This window comes from Akebia trifoliata, chromosome 14, assembly GCF_017979445.1.
Source record: "Akebia trifoliata isolate Shusen 1 chromosome 14, ASM1797944v1, whole genome shotgun sequence".
In the NCBI taxonomy this organism is placed as follows: domain Eukaryota; kingdom Viridiplantae; phylum Streptophyta; class Magnoliopsida; order Ranunculales; family Lardizabalaceae; genus Akebia; species Akebia trifoliata.
In genome coordinates this window covers 35,268,946-35,292,194 of record NC_141388.1, presented here as the reverse complement: position 1 = coordinate 35,292,194, position 23,249 = coordinate 35,268,946, and the positions used below count along the sequence as shown (strand labels likewise).

Sequence of the window (23,249 nt, the reverse complement as noted above, 5' to 3'; positions counted from 1 at the left end):
TCAAATATAATTTTAGCTAGTTGGATTTAAATCTAAATAAAAAATTCAAATATAATTATATACATATATATTCATATCCGATCTGAACTCAACCCGTTTTACTCTTTTGCCTTAATCATTATATCCCACAAAACTATAATAAAGTGGGGCCCACTGATTTGTTAGATTTTATTATATAGAATATCCCACAGAACTATTACAAAATAAGGTTCATTGTTATATTTTATTGTATAAATTTACTGGTCTTTTTTAAAATTAATTTATAATTATTATAATCATTTAAAATATTTATAACAAAATTTTGTATTTAAAATTTAATAATAATTATTTTAATCAAACAAATTGTCTACTAAACTGTTTCACAAAGTGAATAATAATAAATTTCGTGTAGAATATTATGAAAAATATGTTCATATACATGCTTCAGGTGGACACGTGGCGATCAACAAAAGCCACATTGCAAACTAACTCTTAGAAGTACAGTATCATCACTCACATAAATATCGCCGTCCTTTGTACGCTAACACAAAGGCCAACCAACCTTTATTTGCCAGAGTACAAGAGACCCCTCTCTCTCTCTCTCTCTCTCTCACAAAACAAATAAATAAATTTATTTAAATTATAATAATAATAATTATTAATTTAACTCTCTGCACTGGCAGAGCTTCTATCAATTTCGTCACGTAACCCTAATTATCACACTATCTATCTCTCTATCTAACGTGCCGGTACAGAGAATCATCTCTGCTTTTTCATTTTCTGTACCCTTCATTCAACGTTTCAAAGCTTCCGTTACTCTTAGTTTCATTTCCGTTTCAGCTCTTTTTCTTCTTTGACTGTCAGAGATTCGACTACAATTGGAACGTTTTTTTTCTGATTTTTCTAGGGTTTGTAACTGTAGAAAAAACTAAATATGAACAATCGAAACCAGTTCGAAGAATTAATAGAGATTGATTTTGAGGTTTTTAGCTGAGAAGGTCGCTTCAGGAGTTTCAGGAGGTAGAGCTGATCATCAATTTTTCTCTGTATTTTTCTGTTATGGTGCTCAATTTGATGTTTTTCTTCTAAATTTTAGCTGTTTGGTACTTGTAAAACTTCAATTTCGTTTCTTTAGCTTTCCAAATTAGGTATTTTTGTACCAGTTTTTGCTCTTGTTTTTGTTCTTGTTACGATTGTGCATGGTTGATATGAAGATTCAGAGCCATTCGTTGAACAATGGACCGATTTTATGTGGAAATTTAGCTTTGGATTGATCTCTATTGTGTTTTAGTTTGTGAATTTGTACATGTGAACCTCTTCATGATGAACATCGAACCAACATCTCATATCATGCTTGATGCGCATGCATGCCTCCCATTAGATTTTGATCACTTTTTTTGAATTATTTCTGTTCATATTTTTCTAGATTATTTAATTTCCTTAATCATTGTTCCTAAAGATATGCAATTTATTAGTAATAATTAAGGTGAATGTAAATATGTAACAACTAGTTTTCTAGGGTTTTATCTTTCTTTAAATTAATTACTGTGCTAAATGGTAGGCAATCAATTAGAATTAATATCAGATTTTGTAATTGGGAGAACCATTGAAGAAATCGTCAAGCTTTAAAATCTTGTCTTGAGGAGGCTGTGTTTGTGTGGGAGAATAACCAAAATGGTATCAACTGAATCATTCCTATACATTCAATGTTTCATGCTGGTCTTGTTCAAAATCAGAATAGTTTGCTGAAACAGAATGAAACTTTTTATTTTATATTGATTGATATGATCAATTGGAGTGGTATCATTTAGCATCAAAGCAAGATTATCACCGTACATTACATTACATTCCATTGCATCGACCTAAATATTATTAGTTAGGAGTACAATAGTATTGTGGGTTTGGCTACATAGTAAAGCTAGTTACTTAATTTAGGGATTAGGATTAGGTACTTGATTAGATTTGGATTGGGTTGAACTCAAAATTTTAAATTGGATCTATTGGTTATAGAATCTCTCCAAAAAACATTCTTTGTATTTTCATTTGGAGATCAATGAGAAAATATTAATCGGATCCTTTAGATTTAGAAAGTTGACCATCTCGTATTGCTCTTGGAGGTATAGCTAGTAGCTACCTCTCATAACTTTTTTGTTTTATATCTTTATTTTCTTTGATGTTATTCATCGCCTGTTAGGAATTTGGGTTCCTAACATTTAATATCAGAGCAAGGCACGAAGAAATAGATATCGAGGCATTTAAGAGGCACGCTGCCTGCCTCAAATCGGTTGAATATTCTTTTTATTTTATTTTTATTAACATGATCAATTGGGATCAAATCATTTTGGTCACTAAGCAACGTCATCACCATACATCATGTTCCAATACATTGAAGATGAAGAATATGATGCTTGTAACTGAAACAATACAATGAATAAGAGATCTCTGATAAATAATTACGGAGAATCTAATATCTAGTTTCCCAATTTTTCTTTTTCCTCCCGTTTGTAGGCAATCAATTAGTATTAATATGGAATGATGTAACTAGGAGGAACATGGAAGAAATAACTATTGAGGCATTTAAGAGGCACGACCATCTCAAATCGGTCAAATATTTTTTTTTTTCTTCTTCTCAATGAGCTTCAAAGAGACTCTGCTCACTAGCAAGCAGGTGCGAAAACGAGTTTTCTTGTCCGATAGCTCGGGGTATGGCTATGTCGGATTTCGATGCCCAAGTGCTCCAGCTTTCGAGGAGAGGGGTACGGGGGGTGCTCTTTCAATCCCCTGGAGTTCCCCTTGTTGTCAAAGGGTGGCGCCTGACTGTCATCTGTATTTCTCTTTTAATTTAATTTTAATTAATTAATCAAATCAGTTGGGATGTATCAGATTGTCTGCTAGAGGTTTCTCTAGCTTAACCATGGGGATTATGGTCTTCACAAGGTTGACTTTACCATGTATTCTGCATTTCATTACGGATTTGCAGCAATGGAAAATTTTAATTCTCAAGGCATAAGCCTAGAGGCATAAAGCGTAAGCCTCACGCGCTTGATATTTTTAATAAATGATATAGCATATGGTAACTAATATTAAACAATTAAAAATTTAGGATAGTGAACTCATATTCCCAAATTTCAAATCCACATAATCAAATTGTAAATTTTAATCTATTCCAATAAATAATAATATAATTTTTTTTTATATTTAACATAAAAATTTATATTTGAATGGTTGAAAGTCTCTATAGTAAATAAACATTTTATAATTATTACAAAAATATTATGAAATATTATTTTTTTGATAACTTTCTCTGTATGATACTAAATACTATCAACAATTATTTATAAATCAAATCAAATCAATTATTTTCTTTACATAAATTATTGTTTTGTATTCAATTTAATTCTACGCATTCAAATTATGTTGCATGTTAACAACAACAGAGAAATGAATAAGAAATTTATAAAATCATACTTAATTGGTAAAACAAAGAAGTAAAGAAGAAATAAAATAAGAACAAATGAAAAAATATATCATTAGAAGAAAGAAAAAAACTAGAAAAATTAACGTCAGGGATAAGCCTTGGCCAAAAGGCGTATGCCTTAATCACGCCTCGCATGGTTTTTTGATCGGTAAGCCTATTTTTAAGGAGTTTAGTAACTTGGTGCTGGCGAGATTTGAATCTAGGTCGCTGGTATCATCACCCAAAGAATTTATCAACTAAGCTAGCTGGCACCTGCAGTCACACCTCACATTAAGGCATATACCTTTTTGGGGCTTCTTAGTTTAAGGTGTAAGCTTTCGTTGCTTTTATGTCTCAACCTTGTGCCTTAAGGCGTTTTTAATGAACCTCATCCTGAGGCATGCCTCGAGGCTGAAGTCTCACATGCCTCTAAAAACATTGGTTTAAAGTGTTTCTCTAGACATCTTTTCATACTGGATGGTATACTTAACAATTGGATATAGGGAAAAATAATAAGAGATTTTTTTTAGCATTAGTTTGGTTTTTTATTCATTATTTAAATAATTCTAAAATGTCTTTTATATGCTTTTGTTTATTTGTAGTGGTGGTTGTGATTTTGTGTTTTTAATCTCATGGTTTGCAAAAGAGTGCAAAAAATGCGAAGATGGTGAATGCACCTCCTCCATGAGTTGGTAAAGTTTGTGTGTGGTGATACCACGACCTTGAATCAAAACCCCACCCTCACACTAAACCTATCAGAAAAAAACATGCAAAGAAGCGTTGAGCAATAACATCTTTATAGGTGAAAAATAATTTTTTATCATGGTGGAAATGTGTGCTAGTATGTACATATTTGTAAAAGTAAAGGATTTTAACGATTGGGAAATCAGTGAGGCGGCATCCCTCTTTGATCTTAACTCACCTTATCTTTTTTTTGAAAAAAAACATGGGAGACCTAAGAGAGTGGATTGGGAGTAAGGATAAAAGTTTCACTATTTGATCATTTCATGAGTTTGTTTTGCCTATCTTTGACTTATCTTTCTCTAAGAACGCAAAGTGTTTAATTGGAACATGAAAACGTGACTGAATTAGTCCTAATTTCTCTTCGGGACAGAGTGGAAGAAAGGAGGAGATTCTAGAATGAGGCAAAGATTTGATGACCTCGAAAGAGTTGAATGAGGAGCCATATGAGGTGAAAATCTCATGTAATTTGGTCTCTTGTTTTGTCAAAAGTTGCTTTCTTTGTTTGGTCGGCTTGTCTTGACAGAATTTTAACTCTAGATAATTTATAAAGTGTGGCTTTTGAACTCCGGATTTTTGTTGCCTCTATTAGCGGAATGGTGAATCTGGAAACCACATTTTTATGCGTTGTCCTTTCTCCTCATGTATCTAGTTCTCTTTCCTTGCCCTTTTCAGTTGGATTGGGTATTCCCTAATTCGATTTTCTCTCTTTTCCTTGTGGTGGACCCATAATTTTTTTTTCTAGTTGGAAAAGATGCTTGTGGGGTAATCTTCCCTTTGTGGTGTGTTTGGGGATTTGGAAAGAGAGAAACATAAGGGTGTTCTAGGGGGAGGAAAAGACTTCTCAGGAGCTGGTTCTGGACATTCTGGGCTTATTGTCTTTTTCTCTGGAGCAAGCTAAGTAAAGACTTTGAAGGCATGTGTTTTTTGAAATTTTGTCTGTTTGTCATGTTTAGTGCGGTAGTTGTTTTATAGTGGTGATGTAGCCAATCCAGATTGTTCATCTGGTAGATGACACTTTGGATTAATCATATGGATATGCCTTTTCCTTAGTGTGCCAAACCTTCCCATGTATTGGACTTCCCTGATGAATTTGCAACGATTGATTTTAAAAAGTGTCATGTTAAGACCCATAAAAAAGTGTCATGTTAAGATGTGCTTAAGTATTTTGTGTAAAGCTAATCCCACCACTCTTGGGAGAATACCTTTCATGCCAATTATCAGAGTTGGTCATTTGGTGTACAACAAGACAACAACACGGGAAAGGTGTTTACAATTTTGATTATTGTTGGAAAGTTTGGTAAAAAAATTCGTATTTTTTTTTTTCCGAATTATTATTTTTGAATAATTTGGCCAGGTAAAAAATTCTGACTTTGTGAGTTGGTAAGATCAACCACAAATACAAAGAAGAACAAGAACTACAGCAAAGGAAACAAACTACAAAGAACACAATGAGTCCCAATTGAAAACAAACTCCTCAAAAAACACCCCTTTAGCTTGATGAATATATTTGTTTACCTATAATGAAAAACGGTTAGAAATGTACTCAATAATTTTAGGTAGGTAAGTAGCATATGGGTAAGGAATTAATTTGCTTATGTTTCTCTTTTTGGTTAGATAAAGAAATAGATCAAGCTGAACACGTTTGTCACCCTTCCAGGATCAAGGACAAATTGCACATTTAAACAAATAAATCATATTTTGATTGGATCCTGCGATTCTTAAATAATTAACATCACTTCTATTTTTACCATGACAAAATATTCCTTTTTTATGTGGAGAAGGCCCATATCCGTAAGTATGATATTATATGTAGATTGTCGACAATTTCCCAATATCTCATTCTTTCGCAACCAAACTTTTGTGTTAGTTTATCCATACAATATTTTGTGTCTGCCCATATCCACATAAATATTTCTTTTTATGCAGAGAAGGCCCATATGTGTAATTATGATACTATATGTAGATTGAGACAATTTCTCAATATCTTGTTCTTTCACAACCAAATTTCTTGTGTTGGTTTATCTTTACAATATGGTAGTATAGTAAGACAGATGTATTCGCTGACAATGCAGTTTGGGATCCTGGTAGTTTTGATCTTGATGGCAAAGTCATTTTCAAGTGGGAGGGAATGGTGCACATTTGTCCAACATCTCATGTCATACTTTTTTCACATGCTTCACACTAGTTCATGATCTCTTTTTGAATTATTTCAGTTCCCATTTCCCTAGATTATTTAATTTCCCAATCATTCTCTGATAGATAGGCAACCCGTTTGAAATAATTAAGCAAAATGTAATATCTAGTTTTCTAGTTTTTTTTTTCCCCTTTTTCTTTTAACGATTTACTTTCCTAAATGGTAGGCAATCAATTAATATTATTATGGAATGATGTAATTGGAAGAATTATGTAAGAAAATACTATTGAGGCATTTATGAGGCACTACCACTTCAAATGGGCCAAATCTTCTCCCTAATTCTCTTTTTATTTCGTTTTAATTGATATGATCCATTGGGGTTGTATCAGTTAATCTGCTAGAGGAGTATCTGGCTTAGCTATGGGGATTATGGCCTTTTCAACGCTGTGCCTATACTTCTCCATGTATTATACATTTCTTTGTGAATTTGCAGCTATTGGAAATTTTAGTTCTTTTGCAATGTTGCACCCTTCAATTGGCTGAAATTGTTCCATGCTGAGATATGCTGAGGAATTGTGTAAAGAAAATTATGTATTTCGTTGAGGGGTTTGGAGTGTCTCTCCAAACATCTTTTCATAGTAGATGGTATAATTGCCATCTGGATACAGGGCAAATATATATTGCGGGAAATTTTGTACCATTATTCAGGTTTTTTCATTCATTTTTTTTTTAAAATTCTACAAGGAAAACTATCTTTAAATGTTTGTGTTCCTTCTGTGGTGGTGGTTGTGATTTTGTGCTGTTTATGATCTTATTCTTGGCACGGTAAAGTTTGTGTGTGGTGATACCATAGACACACTAAACCTATAATAATTTAGTGCAAAGATCGTTAAGCATTAGCATCCATTATAGATGGAAAGAACTGTGATGTGTGCTAGCATGCACATATTTGTACAAGGGTTTTCTGGAACATCACTTTATACCTCTTCACTGGAGTGGTGGTGGTGACGTGGCCGAACCAGATTGTTTATCTGATAAATGACACTTTGAACTAGCCATGTGGACATTGCCCTATTCCCTATTGTGCTCAAACCTTCCAATATATTGAACTTCCCTGATGAATTTGCAGCAATTGATTTTAAAAGTTTCATTGTAAGATATGCTGAAATATTTTGTGTAAAGCAAATCCCGTCACTCTTGAGATTACTTTTCATGCCAGTTATCATTGTAATTTGGTGTACGACAAGACTCCAGCACGGGAAAGGTGTTTATAATTCTGATCTGTCGTTGGAAAATTTGTTAAAAAATTCCACAAAAAATGAAAGTAAAAGAAATGTTTTTGGAATTGTTACTTTTGCATAAATAGGGAAATAATTTCCAAATGATTTGGCCGGATAAAAAAAATCTGAATCTGTGATTTGGTGACTATTAGAAATGTACGCTATTTTTTATGTGGGAGAAATAGTATATAAGTAAAGAAATTATTAGCTTTTGTTTCCTGTTCTTTTTTGGGTAGATGAGGAAATTATTATTTTTTATGCGGTTGTGCTTCATGAGTTTGTTTGATGAAAACATACTTTTATTGAAACATTCATTTGATGTAACTGCTTCACAGTTCTTATTAATTTTTTAATCTCTTAAAAACTTACAAGAAGACTTACCATTTTACATTATACTTCTAAAACTTGCAGTTTGTACAATGTATCATGCCAAGAAGTTTTCAACTATGGGCTTAGTGCCCCATAAGCCCCAGGGTGCTGAGCAACTTAGCAACATTGGAACTTTGGGGGGATCGACAGTAAGCAATTCAACTTCTTCTGGGGGTAGTGGAAAGCAACGGTTGCGATGGACTGCGGATCTTCATGAGCGCTTTGTTGATGCTATTACACAACTTGGCGGACCAGATCGTGAGTATTTTATATTCAATGATGAAAAAGCATTTCTAATGATGTAACATAGACACACCCATGTATAAATTTTAAAAAGGGAAAAAGAAGAAGGGGAACGAAGATGTTTAAAAAAATGCAGTACCATTAGTAATGTAGTACAACTTCAGAGCCATATGTCTATGGGCATATTCTGGAATCTTTACCTCTATTTTTTGTATTGCGTAAGTAACATTAGAGTCCACCAGTTCTTTCTTGTGCCAAAGAAAACATGCTTCGCTTGCTTGAGCAGTAGACTATATCTTTACATTGTTTTTTACTATATCTTGACATATTAACAAGCTGTTATAAACATGTAAGACCTCGTGGGGGTGGTTAGCATCCTCTACAGTTTCTGATCTCTGAAAATGTTCTTATTATTGTCTCTTAATACAAAAAAGTAAAAGACATTTTGGTACGTATAGAATGATATTTTTATAAATATAAAAAAATCTCAATTTTATTTTTGTTTACGTGCAATGAATGCTTCTTTAAGAATATCATTGAGATTTTTTATATCTATAAAAATATCATTCTATAAGTACAAAAATGCCCCTAATTTTATACTAAAAGACAAAATAATGAGGGCATTTTCGAAAATCCAGAGTTAGGGAGAAATGCTAATTTCCCCATAAGGTCTTGGATGTTAGAGGGGCTGAGGTCTCATTTGGGTCAATGTGGCATTCCACGCACCCAAATGAGGACCCCTAGGTCCAGGCTCTACATGGTACACAGTCCTTCGGTCCATGCAACCTTTTTTCCATATACGTATAATTGGATTCTATTGGCTCCTTTCTCTTCAATTCTTAAATGTTTTTCTTTATCTTTGTTCTTTGGTTTTGTTCAAAGTAGAATTATTTGAATAGGCTCTACTGTATTTTTCTTTTAATTACCAAGCAAACCAATTACTGCAACCATCTGGTTTCCCATTTAGTTATTAGTTTAGTACCTTTAAGATGTCATGTTTAGTTCTAGTTAGACTCCTCAATAATTACGTTTGTTAGGTAAGGGTAGTCTAGGGATTTACGTTTGTTTACTAAATTGGATGGTATACTCATGTAATTAATACTTGTCTTTTTTTACTTAAATAGAATTTAGGTTAAAAAGGGAGTGAAGGCTCAACCAGTTGAACACTACCATTCTCTCTCACAATGTCCTTTGTCGATCTCTCCTATGTTCTTCTTTGTCTTCTCTGCTCCCTTAAGAACCATAAAACCCTAGTTTCTAACCCATATTCTCAACCAGCCAAACGACACTACATCTCTCTCAATCTCGCTTTTCTTTTTTTTCTTCTCTGCTACCTTAAGGACCTTAAAACCCCAGTTTCTAACTCATCAAATACTCATATTCGAGGTAAATTTATTTGTGTCACTTAGTGTGTATCTTCTTCAATGCTGAAGCTAAATTGATGGCCTGGATCTTCAGTTTCTCAGTAAATTTTATTTTTATCATGCATGCTCTTTTTTCTTTTCTTTTCTTTTCTTTCCTTTCTTGTTGAGGCTGATGTGTAATAATCTGTTACCGAACGAAATATGCTCGAAGCTTTACTTTTGATTCTGGTTTGCTTCTGCATGTGTTTTGGAGCTAATGTACCTCATTATTTACCACACTATTTTTCAGTTCAATACTTCTTTATGCGGGTAGCTTTTCAATGTAGAGGTATTTAAACCATAGGTTTGTGAACCATACAGATTCTGGGGAACACATCCATAGCAAAATAGCGAAGAGGTGAAATTGCATGTCAGCCTTATTGTACTTGTATAAATAGTGTTGATCCAGACTGTTTGGTTTATTCCATACCTCAAAATCAACTGATCCGTCAATCCAAATCATAAAACTAATCAGTTACTTCTTGTAATTTACAGACATTCCAAAATTTCAGAAAAAAAAAAAGGCTGGCTGAATCAGATCACCCTGAATTTTTTTTATATGATTTGTATCAGAGTGGCCCATCTTCAACGATGTGGATAAAAGGCATGTGTGGTGGTTGTAAAGCTAGTGCCCTCCTTCCTGATTAGGCTCTTTCTACCGGACTCTCACTAAACCTTGTGTTAGTTTAGTAGAAATATGGCCAAGCTCTGCACCAAATCAATGTAGCTTTTAAGCCAACAGAAATTTGGATTAAAATTTGTAATTGCTGGTGTAGTTTTGATGATGATGATCGGATTTCTCCTCTAGCTTGCTGAGTTCGGTAATAAGTTTGATATATTCGAGTCATCTTTCCCTGAGTGATAGGCATGGTGAACAAGGCTCATCTTTTGTAATAGAAAAAGGAACCTAAGAGTCGGAGAACTGATTAATGATGATTCTGGATGGTTAAATTTCAGAACTTCAAATGGGAAATGACACATCACATGCTTTGTTTAATTTTATTTATTTATACTTTTTTATTGGGTGGGGGAAAAGATACCTATGGTCCATTACCCCTTTTGCAGTATGCTGGGTGCTATGGCGAGAAAGAAATGGAAGAATGTTCAATGGACAAGTCTCGGAGGGTCACAATCTCATTTTGGAAGTATTGGGTTTTATGTTCTTTTGGAGTAAATTGGAGTTGGACTTCAAGGGTTTGTCTTTTGAAGTTGTGTTCAGATGGGAGTCATTGTGCATTAATTAGCTTTCTTATTGTTATTTTCAGCATGTATCTTGGTCTTGTATTGTGACTGGTTATCTCAATCAGTCTTTATTTTAATATAATTGATCTACTTATCAGAAAAAAAAAACTGCCATTTTCTTTTTTGAAATCAATGTGTTTTTATTGTTCGACCATGCTGAACTTGTCAATCCAAAGTCCAATGGTTGAAAAGCTATTCTTCTGGGACTCAACCCTCTCTCAAGGCCCATCTACAGTCATGTTCATTGAACCTTGACACTTGAGTGGGATGGCTAAATTATATGGAAATTGGACTTAATTATATTACTACTCAAGACTGCCATGTTGAGCACTATAGCTGAACGGCCTCAAAAAAGAGTTGTAGCATCCCAGTTGTTACTAAAATATATTACCCCTGCAGTAGGACCCAAATTTTTTATGAAAAAACACCAGTATTAAATTCAGCAGTACCTCTCTTTGTCTATATGTTTCTTTCATAATGATTTCTCTGTTACTGCCACTATCTGTATTCATCATGTCTTGATTGGTGATGCATGAATATGCCAACTTAAACATTAACTAGAGTTTGGCAGTGCCTACAGCATGGCGTCCTCTTTGGGGTTAAAGGGGTTAAAGAGGAAAGAAAGTAAAATTGGAGGGGTATTATTAAAAAAGAGGGAAGAAGAGGAAAGACAGTAAAATTGAAGGGGTATCGTTGGGAAAGGGGATAAAGTTGAAGGGATTTTCTTGGAAGGGGTGGAGGAGAAGAGGAAAGGCAATAAAGCTGGGGGTGTCCTTGCAAAAGGGAAGTAGATAAAAAGGCAATCCTCGAGATACTTTCTTTGTGGTTTATAAAGATTGAGACAAAGTAGTGGGCTTCACTGTTGTGTTTATTATATAGATATTTCATTACAAGAGGAGATTTCTTTAATTGAGCTGAATTTTCCTCTCATAGCAAATTGTGCTTAAAAACTGTGGATTTAATCCAGTAAATGGTGCGGCTTACTTGCATTTTATTTTGGTTTGATTTCAGGAGCAACACCAAAAGGTGTTCTTAGGGTGATGGGTGTACCTGGACTTACTATTTATCATGTTAAAAGCCATCTTCAGGTGTTTCCATAGTGCCACCTCTCTATCTATCGTTACTTTTTGTTCTAGACATAGTTTTCAAATGTATTTTCTTTTCATTTCTTAAACTCTGATCATCCTTGATATTCTTCATTTTTTTGTATAGAAATATCGCTTAGCAAAATACCTACCAGAATCTCCTGCTGATGGTAAAGGTCCCATCCCCTCTCTGAACATTCAACCTCTTAAGTTTAAAAATGCCTAAAGATTGTATTTTTGTTGGAATTTAGGTTCAAAGGATGAGAAGAAAGATTCCGGCGATAGCCTCTCTAGCATGGATTCTGCACCGTGTGTATCTCTATTCTCATACATATCTGTTCTAACTCTCTACTTCGTCCCATCCATTCCTATCATCCCATATGAAAAGATGAATCAATCATTTATAATTAGTAATCTGACTGCAGTTCCAGAATATTAATTGATGTGTGATATTCTACAAAATATTTTTATTGTCGTGCAGAGGAATACAAATCAATGAAGCACTCCGGATGCAGATGGAGGTGCAGAAGCGTCTGCACGAACAACTTGAGGTTTTACCCATGATCTTCTTGCTTGTAATCATAGTCACCAAATTCTCCGACTTATTGAAGAAGTTACTATTAAATCATGACATTTAATCACAACTTTTTTCACTAAATCATGACTTTAACGAACTTCAAGATTAAATTTGAATTAAAATGAAAGATGAAATTGAAGCATTAGTAAGAGAAGATGACCTTGATGAAGATGCTGATAACCATTTTATTGATGAAGCATTAAATAATGAGGATGAAATTGAATATTTGTATATTTTGAATAATGTAAACCTTGAATGTGCTGTGAACTTGTGGTTAGTCATTGTGGATGCTAGGATGATATCTATAAGGGGATTTAGTGATTTATTATTGTGGTTTAATATGAAATTTGGAGATTTAATATGAGACCACCACCTAGTATGAACAATTACACAGATTTAAACCTAGCCCAATTTCATTCTGCATTTTTCTTTTCTTTTCTGATTTTTCCTATTTTACCAAATTTTTCCCTTGCCGACTTATTCCCAAATCCCGAGTTGGTGTCTATGGTTGTAATTATTAGATAGACGATGAATTGTAGTCTTTACTGGAAGAGTGATACCGCTCCATGGTACTAAAACTTCAGAAGCGAAGATTAGGTTTGATAATTATCTTAGATATGGGTTTCCATGTAGTGGGCCCTTTAATGTCTTTTATTGATCTTGATCTTTCAATCTCAGGTGCAAAGGCAGTTACAGCTGAGAATTGAAGCACAAGGAAAGTACTTGCAGAAGATAATTGAAGAACAACAGAAACTAGGTGGTGCCCTCACAGCATCCGAGCCAGCACCCAATACCGAAGAGAAACAAAAGCAAACCCCACAGCCTTCCAATGTTGTGGAATCCCAACCACCTCTGAAGAAACCAAGGGTGGACGATGGATCAAAGGATCCGGCTTCATCTGTGGTGGGTCCATCTATGTCAGACAAGAGGTCTTCTGATTTCATTGGCCCATGGGATCGCGAATTGTATGGGACCACTGGTGTCAGATATGGATTTGATATGGCAACTGTCTTTAAAGATGGAAAAGATGGAGGTGCGAATGAGGAAGAGACACATGCGGCGGGGGCGGGGCCTACTTATGGTACAGAAGGGGGTTCATCTTAGTTTCCACAGGGAGGATCGTTTGTTGATCATTGTGTGCCCAACTTTAGTAGGTATAGTGGTTCCTGATTAGAAGATACACCTTTTATATTAATATACTGTAAGACAGTTCTATTATGTATTACAAATACAATTTTCAGTTGCATCAGATAAGATCTCTTTCCCTTTAGTGCTGTTTTTAGTTTCAATTGGTTTCCTAAAATTCTTATCTGCAAGGCACAGAGCACTTTCATACTAGTATTTGTGGGTTATTTTACTTGAGGTTCCTGGCTTCCTTTTGTGGTTGTTAGGGTTTCAGGATGAGAATTTTGTGTACAAATGCCTTTGGAACTTTACTTTTCATATAGAGTTTTACTTGAGGTTCCTGACTTCCATTTCCTCTGTCTCTCTCTCTCACTCACAAACATAATTGCCTGTTTAATTTTTATTTTCCCCTTCTTGAGGGCTTGTATTGGTGGATGGCTGAGGATTCAATGAAAGGGATCCATTGTTTAGTAATATATTAACAATGATTTTGGCTTGATTATTGGGCATTGTTGATGATGAAAGGTTTTGGTACAACTCATTACTCATGGAAGTAATTAGAGAGAAGAGAATTTATCTTTCATTTAAATAATAAATAATAATAATAATAATAATTTTTTGATTTATTATTTTTAAATAATTATGGATGTGACTGCAGTCTTAATCTCAGCCAAGTTGATGCGAGTCAAAATGGGACACAGGTTGTGAGTTGGGATGCCGAACAAAAGCTGAATACTGATGCACCAAAATGAGAAACCTCTTGCCATTGTTTTTTTTCCATCTGCATCATCTTCATCCTTTGGAGTAAATACATTTTTAATCCTTGATATATTTGGAAAAAATATATTTTGGATAAATATTTCTTCTCATTGATTTAGAAGACGAAATTGTAGAAAATATTTTACTCATGATTGAAGAAAAATGATTTTGAGAAACAAAATCAACTTATTTTAGCAAAGCTGTTTTTGTTGCTCTTATAATAATAATTGTTATTGTCCAATACCCTCGTTCCAAGAGAATGTATATATATATATATATATAATTACTTTTAATTTGTTGTTTAAAAATTCAATTAAATAAAGACCAAAAAATGAATTAAATAGACCACACACCTCTCTCTTATAGATCCTCACCTTTTCAATAGGTTTTAATTTCATTTAAATGACAGTTTAACATCATCAATGGAACTGTGAATTTTCCTTTTCTTAATCAATGATTTTCTAATGTATTTCGATCTTCCAAATTGGTTACGTTTTGGGTTTCAAAGCAAGATGGAATCGCTCTCTTTTACCAACAATGGTTATTACTCATAAAAATAATCAGAGTTACTTGCAAAATAAAAAATAACAAGAATTCTTGCCATGTCAGAAAAAACAACTGCTAATACAATAAAAATGTTAAAACAGAAGAGAATTGAGTTGAGTTGTTTAGATTTACATATAAGTATGACCTAACACATTTAACACAACAATACATTTTATGGATATAAATCCCTCATCCATTACACAGTAATAAAAAGTATAAAAATAGAACCAACTTCATAGAGGGTGCAATTGCAATTTGCTGCATCACCCATCTCTCATGAGCAGTTTGTATCATATGTTGCCAGTCCTCGCAACTCTGGACCTTCGAGTCGAGGGTTGTTCTCAAAGCTACACCATAGGGCAGAAAATAAATAATAATCACCAATGACAATAATTCAAAAATATATCACAAATAATAATAATAAATGTGCATTGGTGCGGCCTCTCTCAGTAATGAGATTTAAAGTTTCTGGTTGAAAACTATAAAAGCCGGAAGGAAAAAAAACAAGAATTCATTAATAAAGATAATACGCCATCAAAGAATTTGATACTATATTGGGATATGAAAAAGATTCCAGCTGATAAGTTGGTTAAAGTTTGTTAGTGTTGATATCATGACCTGGGTTCAAAACCATCCTTCACCTGCTCTAATTACTAATCCGCTTACTTATCAAATTTGAAAAAAAAAAATATTGGTATATTTTTATTCTCAGTTTTGCTGAGCAATATTTGGATATGCTTTTCATCCATGTTGTTCTCAAAGCTAACACCATATGTTCACCATGTTTTTCTTACATTGGCAGAATCTAATGTGTTCGATAAATTGAATATCTATATTAGATAGCTAGGTCTAAAAAAGAGAGGATTGATGCATCACAAGATAGAAGAATAAAATGATGAAAGATTAATAGAAATGAAACCTACTTGTTCAAGGGAATGTGCTCAAATGGTCCACTAGTGGGAATTGTTCCACATAAATTGTTGCTCGAGACATCTCTGGAAACACAGCCATATTTGTCTTAGGACGGTACCACAAAAATGGTATAAAGTACTCCAGATGGAAAGAGAGCAAGAACCAAAGCACTTACACAACTTTGAGGCTTGAAATGCCAGCAAGCTCCCTTGGAATTCGCCCAGCTAACTGGTTGTCGTTAAGTCGTCTACCAATTACAGAACAAATTACTTATTAGCAAAAAAGAAGGGAAAGTTTTAAGCATATACATACCAGAGTTTGCCTATGCCTAACAGGCTTCCTCTTTTGTGTTAAGGGATTAGAAGAGGAACGACAATGAGTCAGAGAGTTGGAGTGGTATCATTGGAAAGGAAAATACTGAACTGACTGCCTTCGACACTGCACTCAACAATGTGCTGATGTGGCAGTGTGCAGAGAACCATTGATTTTCTTCCATGTATCCCGAGGAAAAAATCTATTGTTCTCTGTATACTGCCACATCAGCGCAGTGTTTAGAACGATTCTATCAGAAACGGGAGAGACAAGGATAGGTAATATATAAAATTGAAGCGGTGTTCTTGGAAAGGGAGGTAAAAGAGGAAAGGGAATAAAGTTAGAAGGATATTCTTAGAAAGAGGAGAAGCGAAAAGGCAATAAAATTAAAAGTTGTCGTTGAGATTTGTGGTGAGATTAAATCTCAACATATTATAAAATCTAAAAGAGGGGGACAAACATCCTATTTTATTAATATTAATGTTAATATTATTATTATTATTATTATTATTATCATTATTATTATTATTATTATTATTATTATTATGCATTTCAATTTAGTTCCAAAATTAAAGGTTGGAAGCAGGAGCAACTTGCCAAAGGCCTAAACTAAGCCATGCCCGATACAAGAAAAGACAACTAGCAGCTCACTACTGCTAACGTACTATTCATTTTTTTACATAGCACCTTTAGTTCTGGCCCTTCTGGGCCCTCAGTGACAGTGACCAGTGAATCAACCTGGCTTTGGGGATTCAGAAATCAGACTACAAAGTTCTTTATCTGAAGATATGACTTTGGGAGTAAAGCTCAGGTCCAATTATCTTAGGCGAAGATAAAACAATAATAAGAATATGCAAATCAAACTCACAAGAATATGAGAGACTTTAACTTCCCCAAGGCAGGAGGGATGGTCCCTGAAATATTGTTGTTATACAAGTCCAAGCTAATTAGGTTCTTCAAATTACCAAGCTCAACTGGGATCGTTCCTCGGATGTTGTTTTTGTAAAGCTCTCTGCATAAATAATTAAAATAACAGATTCAAAAAATAAACTGTGATATCTATTTTTATATTAAAAAAAACTATAGTAGCAACAATAACATCAGGTTCACTGTAGCAATGAATTACATGCTAAGACTACTACAGCAAGACTGTGTCCAGATTATTGCCAAACCAACTAGGGATAATAGCTAAGAAAAAACACTCACAAATATTGGAGACGTTCAAGTTTCCCAAGGTCAGGTACAAGATGCCCTGATAGATTTGAATTGCCTAGGTCCCTGCAATAAGGTCCATAAAATGAAAAATGAAAAATGAAAAACGTACTCCATTGCTTGCTACCCTAAAAGGGTAGAGAAAAGACTTACAGGCCCCCACCCAAAAATGAAGCATTGATCATTTCTCTAAATTAATAAAACGGTTAAACACACGACCCCTGAAGGATCACAAAGAAGCAATATAGGATAAAGGAAAGCCCATGACATGACAGATCAACTATGAAACTCTCTCAATTAATCCATCTATCCATTCATCTTCTGTAACAAGTCAAACTCTCTCAATGTGCAAGTTGAAGATTCTAAAAAAGTAAGAGGAATTCCAAAAAGAAATGTGGATTAAGATAGTAATTGCGGATATGAATACACATTCAATAACATAAGACATGGATCTAAACATAATTGAATAGTAGAACATGATTCATTCAACCAACTCCAAATATTTGGCAGATAGCTTTGATGATGATGATCATAATGCAACATTTGTAGGGGAAAAAACTTCTAAAGATAGTCAGCACCAACATTTATGTCACACTTACAGTTGCCTATTCCAACAATAATAGACATCATAATCATGGTGCAAGTCAGTGACCCCCTAAAAAAACAATATTATCACGATACTTCAATCATTACATAATGTGTCTCACAATAGGATAAAATACAAGAAATTATGCTAAAATTCCCTCAAAGCAACTCCAATCGGTCTTCAAAATGAAGATTCTCTTTCTATCACTGTTAATGTCATCAAATGTAGAGGGAAGAGAAATTTTTAAGGGCTCTCTCTATCACTGTTCATTTTTTTAAAAAATACCCATTATATCCCTTTTTTCATAAATGCCGTTTTTTACCTTCTCTTCTCATAGAAGATGTTTTAAATACCATTTTTGCTGTTTTTTACAATTACTTATCAAAACTCAAATAACGTGAATTATTTATTAGGGGATCCAAATTCAACTAAAGAGAATCATCCGTGATTTTAAAACTAGAGACTCTACGGCCTCGAAGAAAATTTTCCACTGTGACTTAGCTACCTGAACGACTCTTCCAAAAACTGGTTCAACTCAGCCGTTCCCACCCCTCCTCCTCACCACAAAAAAAAAAAAAAAAAAACTGGAGGCCGATTCAACCGGTATAGATTGGTTTTTAAGAATTTAAATGTTTGTGATCGATAGAAAATTAAATTTTGTGATTTTAATATCAATTAATTCATTTTATACAAGAAAAACAAATTTTTTTTAAATAAATTTAAATTTATAAAATCCATTTGAACCAGTTTTGGATGGCGAGACTCATCCAAATCACATCAGATCGTTCAAGTCAATTAAGACCTATAGAATCATCCACAAAATTGTCTAAAAAACACAAAAATTCATCATTCAACACCAGGAACCTACCAAAAGGCATGAAATTCAAGAAAGAACAAACACTAGGGTTTTCAGATAAAATTGAGACAAAATTAGTAAAATCAGGTTGAGAAGGAAGAGAACTCACACTCTAGTGACGCGATTGTCCTGATCGCAGGTGATGTGAAACCAAGTACAAGGGTTAACGAGGTTCGGATCCCAGCTTTGGAGTACGTTATCAGGATCGGACAAGCTCTTTCTCAGCGTGTAGAGAGCATCTCCATCAGAGTTCGCAGATGCCAAAGGAACTATAATTAGGGTTAGGGTTAGGGTTAGGGCAACAACCTGCAAGCTTGTGCCCATGGCCATTTCGTCTTCCTCAATCCTCTCTGGTTTTGGACTTTAGAAAGAGAGAGTCGTGTCGTGTGGTTTAACTTTAAGAGGAGAAGATCCACTTAGGGAATATAACAGGGAAGTAGAACATGGGCGGCTATTTTATAATTTTTTTTTTTAATATATCCTCTATGTTTTTGTTTATATTTGAGAAACCCTTTTGAGTTTATAAATTGATGGTATATCCCTCTTAAGCTTGGTCTTTAATGAGAGAAGACTAATAAAATTTACAATTTTTTATTTTATTTTATGATGACTAGGTGTTTGGATTCTAGGCCCGACTAATCCAAGGAAATTGGCCAGACAAATACCACACATACCAAATAAGTCGGGATAAATTCTTGTGAGTAGCCAACGAGAGGACTTGAACTTAAGACCTCTTCCTTTTTGGAGGGAAGCCCTGACCACTATATTCAAATTTAATATAAAAAATTCTTTAAAAATATTGAAAATGTCATATACTTCTCATGGTCCACAGACTCTTTAAAACACTAAACTCTTTGAGAAGTGTTAAATTCTCAACAAATAAGAATTAGGTATTTGTTGAGAAAGATTTAATACAAAATAAACAGCTCTTCTTTTGGCATTTTCACATCTTATAATCTTTTGTGATTCTATTCTACATCAATATATTTATGTTATAAATTTAATCTTAAATAAGTTTTTTTCGTTCACAATCTTAATTAGAACTTCCTTTATACATAACACGATGAAGACTATTCAATTCAATTTTTGTTGAAACCCTAATATTAGCGCTCTCAATCGAAAATCCAACTTGAGTTGAGATGTTTTGATAATAAACTTTTTTTTAATGAAAATAATAATTCAGTACTGGTAGGAATCAAACTCAAGTTTATGGTATCATTACTCATAGACTTTACCAATTAAATTAGTTGACACATTTAGTTTTAGGCTATGTTTGATAATATTTCTAAAGTCTAGAAATTAGAAATTTCATCCACTATTCCCTTATCATTGGTTCAAAATTTCTGAATTTTGATTATAAAATTCAAAATCTGAAATAAAACAAACAAAAATAATAAATTTTAAAGTCTGAATTTTAAAAGTGAATCACTTCCGATCAGACTTTAAAGCGTTATCAAATACACACTTAATCAGACTTATCAAGATATGATAGAAACTTCGATGAAAAAAGTAAGAGATGATGCTATAAACAACAACAATAATGCGTAAAAATTATAATTATGGTTATTTTGAAATTTTTATAGGTCGAAGACAATGAACTTTTAGGAGGTAAGGATGTTTCAATTTTTTCACAAATTATTAGTCTCGTAAAAACCTAGGGTCAAATAGTTATTTCATCATGTTGTGGGGGTTTATCTAAATTTAAGAAGAAAACATGGAGTACATGGAAGGTAACCAAAAGGTAAACAGGTAGGTGTGGATATCAATAATTTTGATACGGACATTGTGGGCATACTCATGTAGTTGGACATCAAATGTCCAACGAACGAGTTAAACATAAATGATTTCCATGATCTTTTTCAAATCATGATATATAGTAGGGCCTACAATGTTTTCCCATTCTATGTAAACAATTAATCATAGTTTTTGCTAATCGGTCTCCATATGTATGAAATTCTCTTAAACACTATAATTATGAATTATCTCATGGAAACATATTCGACGACTTGTACTGACCTTTAACCTCATTTCCAACCAAAAAAATATGATACAGATATCGGCATACAAAATAATGAAAACATCTCAAAATGCAAATTGGCACCTTGATTCACTAAACTCACATTTATTTAATTTTTTACTCAAATTTTATATTAGCACTCCTAAGAATTATAGTGAAATACAAATCATTTATTTTTTAATAACGTGAGTGTTCGATCTTACATCCGACTAGGGGGATTGGATGAGGCAGACCGGAATCAGGGCATATGGGTTCCTCCCCAAACACATGCAACACTCACACATCGCACGCACCAGGTAAGTGAGGAAACGCCCTTACGGATGACCTTGAGGAAATATTGCTCATACTGTTATGTCTTCTTTTGCAATATATATATATATATATATTGAAATGATTCATAGTCTAAAATTGAAATTATTTTGGTTATTTTTTTATTTTCTTTGTATTTTGGGCTGATCACCTCAACCTTATTTTCTTTTAATAAATTCATCTCTACTAATAAATAAATAAATAATCAACCTGAGTCTCTGCCGATCGAGATTAGGTCTAGGTTTAGACGAAACAAGTCTGATAGTTAGTTTAAGGGGTAACTCGACTTTTTATGATTGGCTTGGGGCTAAGCCAAGCCTGAGGTTGCTCATTGGCAATCCTACAAGTAGTGAAAATTTTCTTTTTCTATAGATTTTACTTTCCACTAACCAATTTTCTAGAAATTCACATAAGTCTTTGATAGAGATCATGAACAAAATATTGGGGGTATCTCTAACATTCACCAAAATCAGTAGGGGTATATGTAAATACCCCCTTTTTAGAGACAAAGAAATAACTCAAACTATGTCCACATCAAATATTTGATACAGACAACTGTAGTAAATTTCAAATCATGATAAAAGCTAATACAGTCAATAACGTGTCTAACTGGAATACTGACTTTTATGTGGACCCTACATTTAGTCTTCTCTTGACATTTCCATTTAGAAAAAATGGTAAGACTTTTACAACCACTGATGAATAAAATGGGCCCACCATTGTCGGATAGGCTTTAGAGGTATCCTACCAGCTCCACTAGATCAAATAGTGGGTTTGCTTTGGAATTTGTTCCCCTTCTTAGACTTAAATTCCTCCATCTTTCATGATGAGATGTTTGAGAGCGAAGTCATTGACTTTTCTCTATATGGCCCCCCACAGCACATGCTCTTAGAGTGGGGGCCAATTTTGTTACATTTCTTATTTCCAAAAGTTTGATGTAATTCTATGACATATAAATGGGTGGGTCTACTTACATTTTACACACAGAGATGACTCATTACACCCACTTAAGTGATTTTAGTAATATAATTTTTTTTTTAATTATTGTACCCTTTCATTTTGGTTTATTGCACACATCACTACTTATTGAACAAAATTTTAAAAATTCACCTTCTTTTTCTTTATATTCATCTTCTTCTGGATTTTGTGAGAGGTTGAATAGATAGAAATTAAGTTTTATGTATTTTTTATTTTTTTTCAAATTATCTTATTTTAAATTTTTTTTTTTTTTTTACTTTTTTGTATTTAATCATCAAGGAAGATGAAAAAACAAATCATTATTAAAATCTCAAAATGATGATTTTGAATTAAAGAACTCGAATTTTTTTTTAACATTTCTATTCGTTAGGTTCAAACCAAATGTGTTTTAACAAATTCGGTAGGTACTTAGAGAATGTTACCAAATAGATTTGATAAGTAACCTACGGAATAAAGTTTTCTATCAAATTGTAAAATCGATCTGATAAGTACCTACCCAATTTTACAAAATAATTTCAATAGGTATTTATCGAACAAAACTTTCTCATGTGAAAAGTCTTGATTTGATTGGAAATGTTAGATCAAGAAAAACAAGTAATATTAAAGTTTAAAATTCTCTTAAAATATTTCAAGATGCAAAGAAAAAAGAAATGAGTGAGAGAGAAGAAGAAGAAGAAGAGAAGATGAAGAAATGGTTCGGTATCTTAAAATGTGTGCAGTAAGCAATGAAGATTAAAACAGAATTATTAGGTGTGTGTAAGGGAATATTTTGAAGTTAAGTTAGGTATCGCAAGTAAGTAGGTGAAACGAGCCATTTCAGTGTGTGCAAATGGACCCACCCTACATAAATTGATGGGTAAACTAGACTTCAATCAACAACCTCAAAGTTGCTTTGTTAATACATATTTGTTGAAATGCTTTTTGGGCCCACTAACCCTATAAGTGAATTTATATATCAAAGTGGTCAATGGTTCGAGTACAACAGTTGACAATAACTGCTAATGCCCCATAAATTGAAGAACAAAAGGAGGAATCCGTCTGAGGAGGGATTTGTGTCTAATTAGCTTATTGGTGAGGCAATAGCTTACCAAGGCAATGATCAACGACTGGTCAAAGAATATTTA

General features: G+C 33.6%; 2 protein-coding genes across 6 annotated transcripts; one reads left to right on the top strand and one right to left on the bottom strand.

The window, feature by feature from the left end:
* The first annotated feature begins 605 nt into the window (after positions 1-605).
* On the top strand, positions 606-13,783 carry LOC147386980 (myb family transcription factor PHL7-like). 4 transcript variants are annotated; one of them, XM_086424048.1, is made up of 8 exons: positions 606-999; positions 8,006-8,221; positions 10,675-10,803; positions 11,863-11,939; positions 12,064-12,106; positions 12,188-12,245; positions 12,418-12,487; positions 13,192-13,783. In XM_086424048.1, exons 2-8 carry the CDS (start codon positions 8,014-8,016, stop codon positions 13,615-13,617), a joined length of 1,011 nt encoding a protein of 336 aa, XP_086280174.1. In that variant the 5' UTR covers positions 606-999; positions 8,006-8,013; the 3' UTR covers positions 13,618-13,783. The 4 variants fall into 4 exon arrangements, with proteins under 4 accessions (XP_086280174.1, XP_086280176.1, XP_086280175.1 ...); XM_086424049.1 differs by lacking the exon at positions 606-999 and adding an exon at positions 4,551-4,628; XM_086424050.1 differs by lacking the exon at positions 10,675-10,803 and having other exon boundaries at positions 609-999.
* Positions 13,784-15,002: 1,219 nt separating this feature from the next.
* On the bottom strand, positions 15,003-19,247 carry LOC147386979 (leucine-rich repeat protein 1-like). 2 transcript variants are annotated; one of them, XM_086424053.1, is made up of 6 exons: positions 18,931-19,244; positions 17,374-17,445; positions 17,036-17,179; positions 16,031-16,102; positions 15,867-15,938; positions 15,003-15,290 (listed from the first exon to the last, which is right to left on the bottom strand). In XM_086424053.1, the coding sequence occupies exons 1-6, from the start codon at positions 19,149-19,151 to the stop codon at positions 15,218-15,220; spliced, it is 654 nt and encodes a 217-aa protein (XP_086280179.1). In that variant the 5' UTR covers positions 19,152-19,244; the 3' UTR covers positions 15,003-15,217. The 2 variants fall into 2 exon arrangements, with proteins under 2 accessions (XP_086280179.1, XP_086280178.1); XM_086424052.1 differs by lacking the exon at positions 15,003-15,290 and adding an exon at positions 15,409-15,705 and having other exon boundaries at positions 18,931-19,247.
* Between the last annotated feature and the right edge of the window lie 4,002 nt (positions 19,248-23,249).

Excerpts from the sequence above, each read along its gene's own strand:
- LOC147386980 (XM_086424048.1), top strand. The coding sequence starts at position 8,014 with ATGTATCATGCCAAGAAGTTTTCAACTATGGGCTTAGTGCCCCATAAG. Across the intron at positions 8,222-10,674 it reads ACAACTTGGCGGACCAGATC|TATGCTGGGTGCTATGGCGA; the intron begins GTGAGTATTTTA and ends CCCCTTTTGCAG. Across the intron at positions 12,488-13,191 it reads GTCTGCACGAACAACTTGAG|GTGCAAAGGCAGTTACAGCT; the intron begins GTTTTACCCATG and ends TTTCAATCTCAG.
- LOC147386979 (XM_086424052.1), bottom strand. The coding sequence starts at position 19,151 with ATGGCCATGGGCACAAGCTTGCAGGTTGTTGCCCTAACCCTAACCCTA. Across the intron at positions 17,180-17,373 it reads CTTGAACGTCTCCAATATTT|AGAGCTTTACAAAAACAACA; the intron begins GTGAGTGTTTTT and ends TTATTTATGCAG. Across the intron at positions 16,103-17,035 it reads TTAAAGTCTCTCATATTCTT|ACGACTTAACGACAACCAGT; the intron begins GTGAGTTTGATT and ends TGTAATTGGTAG.